Below are 12,400 nucleotides of genomic sequence, written 5' to 3' on the forward strand. Positions count from 1 at the left end.
AATTTTCTTTCAGTGAGTTTAAAATTGTGCCATCTGCTCCCACCAGAATTACAAACACCTTTTTGTCGTAGAAGCAAACCCTTTTTAAATCTACATAAATTTCTATGATTTAGTAATGACATATCATTCTTGTTGCATATAAAATTTGTCTATTTATTTTGCACTAAATCCATTTTGACAAGTTACTGGTTTAAAGGGATTTGCGTATCCTCTTACATAATCCATGTGGTTAGGTTCGGCATTTGGCATTAACAGCTACACATGGTGTTCCTCACTTGGCGGAGACAGATACCACGTCCAGATGTTGCTCCTGGCTCTGCCCTCTTCCTGCCCTGAATGAGAAAAGAAGAAGTGGATTTGTGGCGTAAGAGGGGAGTGTCCCCCTGAGTCAAGCTGTCCAGCATGGGAAACGTATGAAGAGGCCTGATGTAGACCTAGAGCAAGGGGTTTTGGCACAAAAAAGACGTCTTTTCCTTCATTAGATAGCCTAAGAGCTGTGTTTTTTCAGTTTTTTTCCCCTATATCGTAACCATTTCCTAACACACCTTCCATTTAGATGTCTAAACCTTTTCTCCCTGGCCTGAAAATTGTTTCCGGTAAGAAACAAAATGCCTTTTAAAGGGCATTTTGAGGAACGATTACCTCATAGAGCACATTACGGGAAAATGCTCTAATGACGGCTGGCAGCAATTCCTACTTTAACAGCACTGACGTTTCAACTCTTAGTTTCCAGGAGAAAGGCAGTAATATATTCGAGAGTGAATTTACTTCCCTGTAAGGGAGATAATTAGTGACTCATTTGTATCTTTTGTTAAGCCACATTATGACGATTTCTCTTGATCTTAACAGATCGGTATGATGGGCAGATAGCAGGAGGAGGAAGAAGAGGAAAAGAAGATGTCATTCTTTGGGCTGGACTGTGTCAGGAAGAAAGAGAGGGGTAAGGTTTGAGCAGGTTTAGTTTATTAATATCAGCAGATCGCCATAATATTTACCGTCTGTATTTTCACTACTGACATTACTGAAAAAATAAAATGAAAAACAGTCTCAGCCTAAAGCTTTGGAAGAACTTCCCCTGCAGATTTAATGTTTTTATAATGGCGTTTAAATAATTCTAATATTTAGAGTTCTAAACATTATTGTTGTTTTATATACAGTGCTTGACAACATTTCAACAGCAACTTTATTTCATCAACAGCGAAAAACTTGGCAGTAAGTGAAAGCTCCAGAACTTCAGCTGATGACCTGGGATTGTTTTTGTTAGTGTCAGGGAAGCAAGAGTAACGGGTTAGTGAGGTACGTTAAGCCAAAAGCCAGAGATTTCAGTCTCACAAATGATACTGGAGTTAGGTTGAAGGTTTCACTTTAAAATGCATTTTCACTAATAAATTTCTATACATGTTTTCAGTACAAAAAATTTCTTTGGCATAGAGTAGAATACAATAGAATAAACCTTTATTATCCCAGGAATGAGAAATTTCGGTGTTACAGCTCTTACAGCAAGGGAAAATAAAATATAAAAGGAAGACACAAAGTGGTAGACTGTGTGGACAAATGTGGAATATAGACATTAATATTGCACATTAGTGTGCCCACAGCCTGAAGCAGAAAGCCTGGATTTACTAAGAAATTGATAACTACTATTGCATACTCGAGCCAGCAAACTCAAAAATAGCCCAGCTATGTCGAACTTGCTTTACAGCAGATCGTTCTGGTGAACCCTAATTGAGTCATTGAGGCAGATAAACAGGTCCCGAGACTGTTTATTCAATTAGCTTGGCTTCGGGGCAGACTGAAAGGAAGCTGGGTTATTGACAAGCAAACAGAAGACTGGGTGGAGGCAGCTCACAGATTCAGTTTGCTATTTTTTCCCCTCCTAAATTAGCAAAGATTAGGAGATGCTATAAAATGCTGCAAACCTGTTGAAATATGGACTGGTTCCATTATGGCATGAGGACAGAACTGGTGTTGCACCACCAAAAGCACCAATTCAGCATAAAATAGGTTCCAGTGGGGTTCAGGTCAGACTCCAAAGCACCTGCCTCCAATTTTACAGGCGTTCATCATAACAAACGGAACAGGGGTAAAAAAGAGGGCATAAAAGTTAGTTTTTCTATAACAAGTTATACTGTATAACTGGATTTGAAAGAATTTCTAAATTTGGCACTAAAGCAGTGTATCATTAAACAAGGCCCTATTGCATTGTTGACAAGTCAAAATACTAGTGGGGGGAAAAAATCACTGCTATTTGCGTTTCACAAATTTATAGCATTTATAGTTTCTACACAGTTTTTTATTTTTTCATGCCAGAAAAAGATAAAAATCTACTCGCAGTTAAAAAAAATATTTAGATACAAATCAATTATGGTCGTGCTTTTTGTTTTTTCATTTTTGTCTTTTCTTTTGCAGAGCTGGAAAGGAAAATCAGAGCAAACGACCGCGAGTACAATCTCTCCTTTAAATATGCGGTAAGTGCTGAACAGAGGATACACTGCGTGTGTGTTATTGGTGAGTTTTCCACTCACAGTTCGTCAAAGTGAAATTCTATTGTCCACTACAAACGTGACTAAAATAGAGATGGAGATCAACAACAGATGTTGTCGCCCACGTATCTTTTAGACAAAACACTGTTAAACACAATTTCTGTCAGTCTCGATATTAACAACAGGAAAAAAAAACCTCCTTGGGGCTGTGTTTATGTGTCTGGATTTTATCAAGATACGGGCTGTCAGCCAAAACCAAAGAGCTGAGGTTGTTGTTGAGTAAATGCCTTCATTTTCTGCTCTGAGTTGCTGCTGTCAAGGCCAAACCAGTGTATCAATAAATGTTACGCTTTAAAAACCAAAACGCGAACAAGGAGAAGTTCTTTTAGTCTTGTGAACATAATCATTAAAATGTATCCAAAGCAGACATCATATAAAATGTGTTCTTTTAGAATTTAGAATCCTCTTTATGGAGGATGCTGTTACTTGAAAAAAAAAGAATAAAAAATTAGTAAATAATTAAATTTTCAAAAGGCTGTTGCACTAGATATTGAAATAGATGTTATTAGCGCTAAGCTGTGTGTTAGCTGTATGCTAACATTCGGCTTAAAGAGGACACAGCCATTAGCAAATAAATGAAAACAGACATAAACAGTCATTTCCTCTGTTTGGGTAATTGTACATTTTACAGTCAAAACAAACTTTCAAGCGTGTGGGTGGTTGTTCTTAGGGAAGAAATGCAGAGATAGCGTGACACGTGAGCTGCAGTCCAGCGAGGCGGTGGGGCTTCTTGATAACATCCACCTGGTGCAGACAAAATGCCTCTCACTCTTTCAGATATCTGTAGGGACGTCAGAAGAGTCACATAACATCCATTAGAAAAACCCTGTGATACTTAAGGAGGAGTTTCATTACAGATTCTGATCTGATTAAACCGTAGACAAAGACTTCTCTGAGGATATTTAACCCTGTGTATGTATTTTGGTTCAAACAGATTAACCTCAACATTTTTAAATGGGTTAATTTTACTTAATCTGAGAGATGCTCCTAGGAAATGTAGTGTAATTATCAGTGAGACATTGTCCTACAACGACCTAAAAATATCTACAAAAAAATATAAATTGAGCAACGCTGAGAGTGGTTAATGCCACAAACAGGTTGCAAAATGAATCGTTTAATACACTAAAGTTTATAACCATTGAGCAGCTAAGGAATCTGTTTTTACCAGTGATAGAAGCTCGAGCGTTTGTGAGGCAAAGCATTTTTCTATTTTATTTATTTATCTATTTTTCTGTAGAACCTCTGCTTTCAGCCTCAGTCACGTCACTTTTACTGATAAGTAAATTACTGTGTGTATGCTGCTACTTAATCACAGATGACTTGTAATCACATAGACAAAAACATGGTAGGAAACCATTAAGCAGTGAACCATTCACCATGTGTTTGTATATACCACTGCAAACATGTAATTACATTCTTTCCCTTAGTCTGTGTTTTGTCCTGTTTCTGAAAGTTCTTTTCTTTCTTTTCTCTTTCCCATCACCCTCCAACTAGTAGCAGCAGATGGCCCCGCCCCTCCCTGAGCCTGGTTCTGCTGGAGGTTTCTTCCTGTTAAAAGGGAGATTTTTTTTTTTTTTATCCCACCGTCACAAAGTCCTTGCTCACAGGGGGTCGTTGGATTGTTAAGGTTTCCTTCTAAATACTGTAGGGACTTTACCTTACAGTATAAACCACCTTGAGGTGACTGTTGTTGTGATTTGGCACCATGTAAATCAGGGGTCTCAAACTCAAGCTGTGGGGCCTCTGCTGGCACTGTCATCTCACATGAGGCCACTTTAGTGTTCAAGTAGTACCAATCCCTCAACATGTTTCTGCTCTCTGCTCATATTGCCTTCCTAATAAATCATTTTTTGCTTTTTAAAGAACTTATTTTAACGCTGCACTCAGCAACAAACACATCCTCTCTAACAAAAATGTAACATCAAAGGCCAAATTGCTTTATAGTTCTTCACGTCAATATACGGCCGCAAGTAGGTGACGTGGGCCGAACGTTTGAGACCCCTGATGTAAATAAACCTTAACTGAACTGAATAGTAAGACAACCCAAATTAGTGAATGCTCATATATGTTTTACCTTTATAGAAATGCTTGTGGCTGTTTGCTCCAAGTCTTACCCTTTGGTAATGAGTTAATCTAATCTTCAGTCACTAATTTAATCAATAATTACAAAGTCTGACTGTGCTTAAAGTCAATATAATGTTTCACATTGGTTTGCAGATGCTGCTGGACTTGCTGCTTTTTCAGTAAAGATCCAGAGTAACAGGATAATCCATGACAAACATTCTCTGTTGGTGTCGCGACCGTGGTACGATGTGTCACTGAAGTTTGTTGAAATAAGGCAGAGAGGCTTGGCTCATTTTTTTAGTTTGTTGAATAAAACACAGGAAAATGTCTTATTGAGAAGAGTAGACACAGAACTGCATCAGGGATATAAGGTCTCACTCAGAACAAGTGCTTTCTAACTTTATTACTTTCTCAGGCTGATTACAGAGTGCTCTGATTATTAAATTAGTTGGTGTTACTGAGAATCTTTTCAGGAATATTCAAGCTGTACTCTCACTCTCCTTTATGCTACCTGCCTTTGGACCCAAACATAATTTTAGCCATTCAGTTTCCAAATGACCAAAAGCACAGGCAAATATTTCTTAAAAGCCTTAAATGTGATTACCTACCATTTGACTGTCTTATCACCATTTATACTTAGAGCCCAATTTCCATAAAGCAAGCCATTAAGGTTTTATAGATTTATATAAGTGCAGTCCACAGAGTAAGAGCTTCACACAGTGACCGGATGCTTCAGATATAAGGCTTTATTTGTCCAGTAGTTTCCAAGATGTGACTCCTCACAGAAAAAGCTTAAACCATGCCATATCTCATTTAATTTGTCCATCAAGCTCATCTCTTTGTGTACCTCTGTGCCATTTCAAGCACTCGGGCTACACAGATCACTCTGTGGAAATCCCACACTGACCACTTGCATTTGCACTTTGTGTAGACCCCCACATCAGAAGACTTTCAGTCTCATGCGCCCATGCAGCAGAAATGTCATAGCAAGTACGGGGAAGCCCAAGATGCAATTACAAGATCAGTCCACCTAAACTGACCTGATTCACAAAACGCTCTGGCTGTTTAACCATTCGTCCAGAGTTACCCGACACCTCCACCCATCATTCTCCAACTACAACCCTCATTTAAACAGAAGGCTCACCATCAAATTCACAGTAGGGACAGCTAATTTTGTTTCCTAGGTCTATTAATAACTTTAATAACACTTTGCGCTTCCTTAAAAAATGACACAAATACTTTCATTCAACAAACTCCAGAATTTCTCAAAAGTAACTCTGCTGTCAGTTTTATTCTTAAATTTTCGTCACATCTCCTTTTCTTTCCGTCTTTTACAGACAAATGCCATCAAAACCTCCAAGTACAACTTCTTCACCTTCCTACCTCTCAACTTGTTTGAGCAGTTCCAGAGGATTGCTAACGCTTACTTCCTGTTCCTGCTGGTGCTCCAGGTGAGTTTTAAGCAAACCTGTCTCACTGTTAGGTGCCTGACACACTAATTACGGAGTGTGTATGACACTTTAATCTTTAACTTCTCAAAGAAAACAATGAAGGATACATGAATTAAATTGTTCACTAAAGAAGGAAAAGAAAGACAGAAGGAATTAAAAATGCAGAAACCCACATAAGGATCTGACGTCCAAAATAAAACTGAAAGAGGGAATAACACCAAACTCCCAGAGACAGCGTGATGCAAACAAAGGGGAACAGAATAATTACGCAAAGAAACAGGAAACAATCCTCAGCCGCACGAATCAACAGAACCACAGATGACACAAAGACGTGATGTAATGACTTATTCCCGAAAAAGGATTTTGTTCTTAGACTCCAACTCTTCTCCCAGTTTGTCCAAGAAACCAAAAAAATTAACCTCTGAAACAACTTCTTTATGTTTAATCAGTAACTTGATATATGTTCAGTTTTGCTTTTACTGTCAGAATCACTTCCTAAAACATCAAAGGAATCTTAAAGCTTGTCCACGGTTTGCACTGCAGTGATATTTAAGGGTGTGCAGTAATCCAAAAACAGGAAATTGCCTCATTATGTGCTAAACAGTCACGTTGCACGACAGAGTTTAAAGTGACCACTGTACCATAACAAAGGAACTTAGACACTGCAGTTTAAATTGATTAATAACCAACATCTGTTTTTTTCTTAATAAGTGCATCTAATCCACCAAAGTACACAAAACAGAAAATAGCTTTATTTAGATTTCCTACTGAAACAAAATTTCAATGGGAAGCAGATTTTGGCAACTCAAACACTACTCGGCAAACACAACACACATGTATAATTAAACAGAAAAAAAATAGCAATAATATTGTTTAATAAAAAGTTGTGTTGACAAAGTAAGATCCTCTTTTCAAGCTTAAAATGGGCATAATGCACACAATCTTTTTTTATACACACCTTTCTTTTCATTATGTAAGTAAACATACGCCCATGGCTCTTTACTTTATTCCAACCTGAGTTTAAATAAAGTTTTTCTTCTCTGCGTTTTGTGTTCTTCAGGTGATTCCTCAGATTTCCTCGCTGTCCTGGTTCACCACTGTCGTCCCCCTGATCCTCGTGCTGACGGTCACCGCTGCCAAGGATGCAACTGATGATATTGTGAGCACATTTGAAAATGTCTTCTGCTTTTTTAAGGCTAGATAGCAATGAAAAAACCAACATCTACAACCAAAATAATTCATGTCCTTTATTATACTATTAGAAAAATTAGAAACTAATAAAAAGGTTACGTTTGTATCCAAATCTGCTAAGTTTGCAATACAGATTTCTCAGTTTACATTTTAAATTCTGCACCCTGCTAAACCTCAAGTACAGATATGTTATCAGTTGTTATTATCCTTCTCATAAACTTAGAATTAATTCATTTCTAACTGTCACAGTTACTTATTGTCAGTAGATTAGACATGCGACCCTCCCTTCTCCAGACAGCTAACAGCGAGTGGCTAAACAAAGACAACAGCTGGTTATAAGCTAACTTTTGGCAGCAAATGCTAGACTGAAGCGTCCTAAAAATCACACTTTCCCTATGAGTCCAACAATGTTAGATCCATTTCAAAGAGAGTTTCACTAAAGCCGTCTAACAGCAGCTAGCAGAGGCTGAGCGCAACACTTACCGAAAATAAAGCTTACGAAATCCTCAGCAACTCACCTCACTGTCACTGTCATAAGACAGGAGTGAGCTTCACTGACGCATCCACTCATATTGGACTCCATTCACAAATTTTTACAGCCTCCTCTATAAAATAGTAAATAGACCTGGACACTCGGCATATTGCCAGAGTTGTTTGTTCTACAGCAGCCAAGTAGCTTGAATTAAGAGGGGTAAGAAAACAGAATTCAGTCGACTGCAATCTGCAAAGTTACCGTATCTGTGATGAGATTTGGCACTCTAACTTTTAAGCTTCCAAATGCAAAACAGGCATGTCAGAAGATGCAAACACATCCCCCACGTACCCCAACACCCAAAAGCGAGCACAGCACAAGAAGACCATACAACCATCACTATTGGGATTCTCTATTCAGTCAATTTATATAAACATCAAACAGCCCATCTCAAGCTCAATGCCTCTTCAGGTAACAACTTTTATGCAACTGTCTTTTTAATAATAGGATTTTGGATCTGATGTTAACTGTTAGTCACTCATTATGCGTTGCCCCCACCCCCATGTCAAACTTTAACTAGAATCTCCTTCAGAAACTGAATAATGAGAACCCCACCTCACTTCACTTCACACTTTGCATCAATCATTAACAAAAAGAGGACACCTGACATATTGTCATTATACACATATTGTCTACGACTTATTTATCTGTGTTTCACTTGATTTTTTTTAAAACTTGTCCTTTAAAACTGCTGTAGTGGCTGTCTGTCCCACCAGAAAATTACCTTTTTCACACTATAATCTACCATCTCTCTAGTGCATAGTCTGTGTGATATTAGATAGTACTGATGTGAGACTAGAGCAACTAATATTTGGTAAATTTAACATTATTGTGTAGCCTCCACTCTATCCACGCACTTCTGTTGCCTAAAAGACATACATTCAACAACATGTTGAATAAAGGCAGCAACATAAAGAAGTGAGGAGAGGGAGCTGCCAATGAAGCTGAGAGAAGAGTAGATATGATTATTGTAACTCTACTCTGGACTCCAACTCGCTCACCTCCAACGATTGCAGCTTGTTCAGAATGCTGCGGCTCGTCTCCTAACCGGAACTGGAAAGTTTGCCTCCATTACTCCAGTGGTCTCTGATTTACATTGGCTGCCTATTAAATTTTGTATTGATTTTAAAGTTCTGCAGCTTACTTTCAAATGCCTAAACAACCTTACGCCTGACTATCTCACCGACCTCCTCAGGCTCTATGCTGCCAGCCGTTATTTACGATCATCTGCTAAATTACTTCTGGCCCAGCCCAGACTAGGGGTGATCGTGCCTTTGCCTCTGTAGCACCAAACCTCTGCCTGCTACCCTTCGTGCCTCTAACTCCATTCAATCCTTTAAAGCACGCTTGAAAACTCAACCTATTCCGACTTGCTAATTCTCACCGCTCACTAACTGCTGTATCGTTACTCATTTCTCTGGATTATCATGAATTTTCCTATCTCTGCTTACTAATGCCTTTGTTTGTTTCTCTATTTCACTTTGTTTTAATGGCTTACTGTTCAGTGTAACCATTTTACTGTTTATTCAAGTCAAAGTCAAGTCAAAGTTTATATACATAGCACATTTAAAAGACTAGTGTTCATCAAAGTGCTTCACAATGAAACCGCAGCGCGGGCAGAACAAAGAACAAATAGTACAATTATACTTTAAATTGCATTGACATGGCGTAGTGCAGGCCAAATGAAAGTCAAACTAATTTGTTTCAAAAACGTAGTTAAACAAGTGTGTTTTTAAATGGGATTTAAACGATTGAATTGATTCCGAAGTACGGATTTCGACTGGGAGATTATTCCAGAGTCTAGGGGCAGGGATGGCAAATGCACGGTCACCTCTGGTTTTTAAATGAGACCTTGGTTGCATTAGGAGCAGTTGGCTGGAGGATCTTAGTGCTCTCTTTGGGTTGTACGGATCAAGGAGATCAGTTAAGTAGCTAGGGGCCAGGTTAATTAGAATTTTAAAAGTGAGCAGAAGGATTTTGAAATCAAGTGATATTTGACGGGAAGCCAGTGTAGGTTAGCGAGGACAGGAGTGATGTGCTCATGCCTTCTAGTGCCAGTTAAGAGGCATGCTGCCACATTCTCATAGCCAACTCATTTTCATTATTTCAGCTTCCTTCAGCTGTCTGCACTCAAGCCAGTCTTTTAATCAAGAGATTGGACGCATGTCCAAACTGTTGCTCAATTGAATATTTCTTCAGACATTTTTGCGAAAATTTCAGCCAATTCCGTCATCTGGGAGTTAAAATTGATTAAGAAATAACTTCCCCTCTCTCTACGTCTACTCTACAAATGGCAATGACAGTTTACCAGTCAGGTAAACAATGACAGCACATTTCATTAAACAAAACCCAATGTGCTTAACACAAATGACCGAAAGCTGCAAGTTCAAAAGGGATACGGCTTTTTATTTAATTGTCAGAATGTTTCCTTATTCTTTTATCAATTTGTGAGAAGCAAACCAGAAAAAAAGCACTTGTAAAACAATGATTTCAGCAGTTAAGGTCAACCAGACAAATGTGCATGTGTGCCGGTGTTTGCATGTGAGTGGAAAAGGACTTAATGCCAAACCATTAAGACTGGCTCAAGGAAGAGAAACAGAAGTCTTTTTGTTAAGCAGCAGAGATCCTGACTGGTAAACGTCTGCTACTTTCACAGGGTCACTTGGTTCAGGGTTAATTTGATCTCAGCATTCCAGGTGTGACCAAGTGTGGTGAGGTAGATGACCTTGCAAAAGCAAACTATGGCTGGTGTTTGGAATGCAGTTGTAAAAGGAGAGTTTTACAACTTAGTTTCAAGTCAGCTGCAGAGATTTCAAACTTTGTAAGAATGAATTTAAAGTAATGCTACATCCCAATAGTGAGTAATTATTGCTTGATCTTCCTGCTTTATACTGGTGAGAGTATATATCATACTTACTATTGTTTGAGTACTTGCGATTGTTTTATTGTACTTTTTATATTTTACATTTATATTTATTATTGAATCTTGCACCAAGGGAGTGGCCCTCCAATTTCGTTGTACTGTGTACAATGACAATAAAGGCTATTCTATTAAATCACTTAAATTGCCATTCAATTTTTCACAAAAGGAAAAGACCCAACAGAATGACTCTTGAGGGAGACGTGTTCAAATAATCCAAGCAGAGGAGGGAAAACTGATATACAGACAAATCAAAGGGACAAAGGCATGTAAATGAACAATAAAAGTAACTAAACACAAGACAAACTAATTAAAGGTAGGGCAAACACTTACAAATGCAGATAAAAAAGCTAAAGATAGGAAGCAAGATAATCAAGACATTAGGAAAAAATATCAGACAACGGCAGAAAGTACAGGAACTCAATATAACACAAGAAATTGTTCAAAAAAATGAGATAATTGGAGATGAGAGAATTCACATATGAGTTGTTGCTAGAAAACTAATTGTTGGTTTTAGAAATTACTTACATTAAAACAATTAATGGCAGGTTTTTTTTCTGTTTAAAAAATACTGTCATAAATTCAACTGATCAACAGCCATCAGCAATTGCCAGAGAATTGACAACAGAAGTTAACAGTTTTGGATAACCACTATCTTGATGTGATCTCTTCACAAAGAATTAGACTAAAAAGGTCGGGTGATAACAAGGTGGAATGTAAAAGGTGAAAAAAGAAAGACTTTGACTTCCCAGAAAGCAGAACATAAAATCCAGACAGAACCTCTTCAGGTTGTAACACAGAAAGAACAAGTTCAACATTAACTTTATTTTATTGTGGCTGTAACCTTCATTTTCTCTTCAACAGCCTGATCAGCATCTCTTTAATGTGTTGCCGTACAGATGAGTTTCTGCTCTGTGCAAAGCTTCACGGAGTTTGCCATATCTGAGCTGGGCCTTATTCATATTTGAAACAAGTAGTAACAGTAAATGTTTCCAATCAATAAACCACATTTAACCCTTTTGTAATCTGAATATAATTTCAGAAGGGAAGCCACCCTTCAGTTTTAGCTCAGTAGCAGACTCTCTGTCTCACATACAAAAATAAATAGTAAGTCTATGAGACGAGACAAAGAAGAGTCATCATGGAGGGAAGTAGACGTTTGCCTAAGAGTCTGAGGTTTAACTCGGCTAAAACCCTCTTCATTTTGTACAGTCACTGCATTATCATCTCTTCTCACATACTCTGTTAGTTGGTGACTGATACCTTTAAAGAGAAATTTGGTCATAAAAAAAACAACAACAAATCAGTGAACTCAGTTTGAGTTTCCTGTGACCTTTTCTGACTCAGTCCTGTCATTTTGTTCTGTTTCCCAGAATCGCCACAGGAGCGACAATCGAGTTAACAACCGAAAAGTCCAAGTCCTTATTGATAGAAAGTAAGTTTGTGTGTGTGCGTGTGTGTGTGTGTGTTTGTGTGGGTGGGTGGGTGGGTGCTATGAATCATATCCTCATGCACGGATTCAAAGTATTTGATATTTCAGCTCTGAAGGTGGAATGTCACTTATGTGCCTGTGAGATCCCAAATAGAGCATAGCTCACATATTTGAAATAGTAGACGTAAGAGCAACAACAAAACAAGTGCTGCCCACCATCCTGCAGCTGCTTCCTGTGGCTATATTGGAGCGCAAAAAGGAAAATAC

At 38.2% G+C, this 12,400-nt stretch overlaps 1 protein-coding gene across 1 annotated transcript in view; it reads left to right on the forward strand.

Annotated features, from left to right (window-relative positions):
- LOC102300055 (phospholipid-transporting ATPase ID) overlaps window positions 1-12,400 on the forward strand; it is a 48,463-nt gene that overhangs the window by 17,870 nt on the left and 18,193 nt on the right. The window contains exons 2-6 of the mRNA XM_042227232.1: window positions 850-940; window positions 2,410-2,468; window positions 5,945-6,058; window positions 7,119-7,217; window positions 12,075-12,136. Of these exons, the coding sequence (XP_042083166.1) occupies window positions 898-940; window positions 2,410-2,468; window positions 5,945-6,058; window positions 7,119-7,217; window positions 12,075-12,136 (377 nt within the window). The 5' untranslated portion in view covers window positions 850-897. The remainder of the gene's footprint in view (window positions 1-849; window positions 941-2,409; window positions 2,469-5,944; window positions 6,059-7,118; window positions 7,218-12,074; window positions 12,137-12,400) is intronic.

Source organism: Haplochromis burtoni, unplaced genomic scaffold, assembly GCF_018398535.1.
Source record: "Haplochromis burtoni strain Fernald_Lab_line unplaced genomic scaffold, NCSU_Asbu1 Contig_250, whole genome shotgun sequence".
Classification (NCBI taxonomy): domain Eukaryota; kingdom Metazoa; phylum Chordata; class Actinopteri; order Cichliformes; family Cichlidae; genus Haplochromis; species Haplochromis burtoni.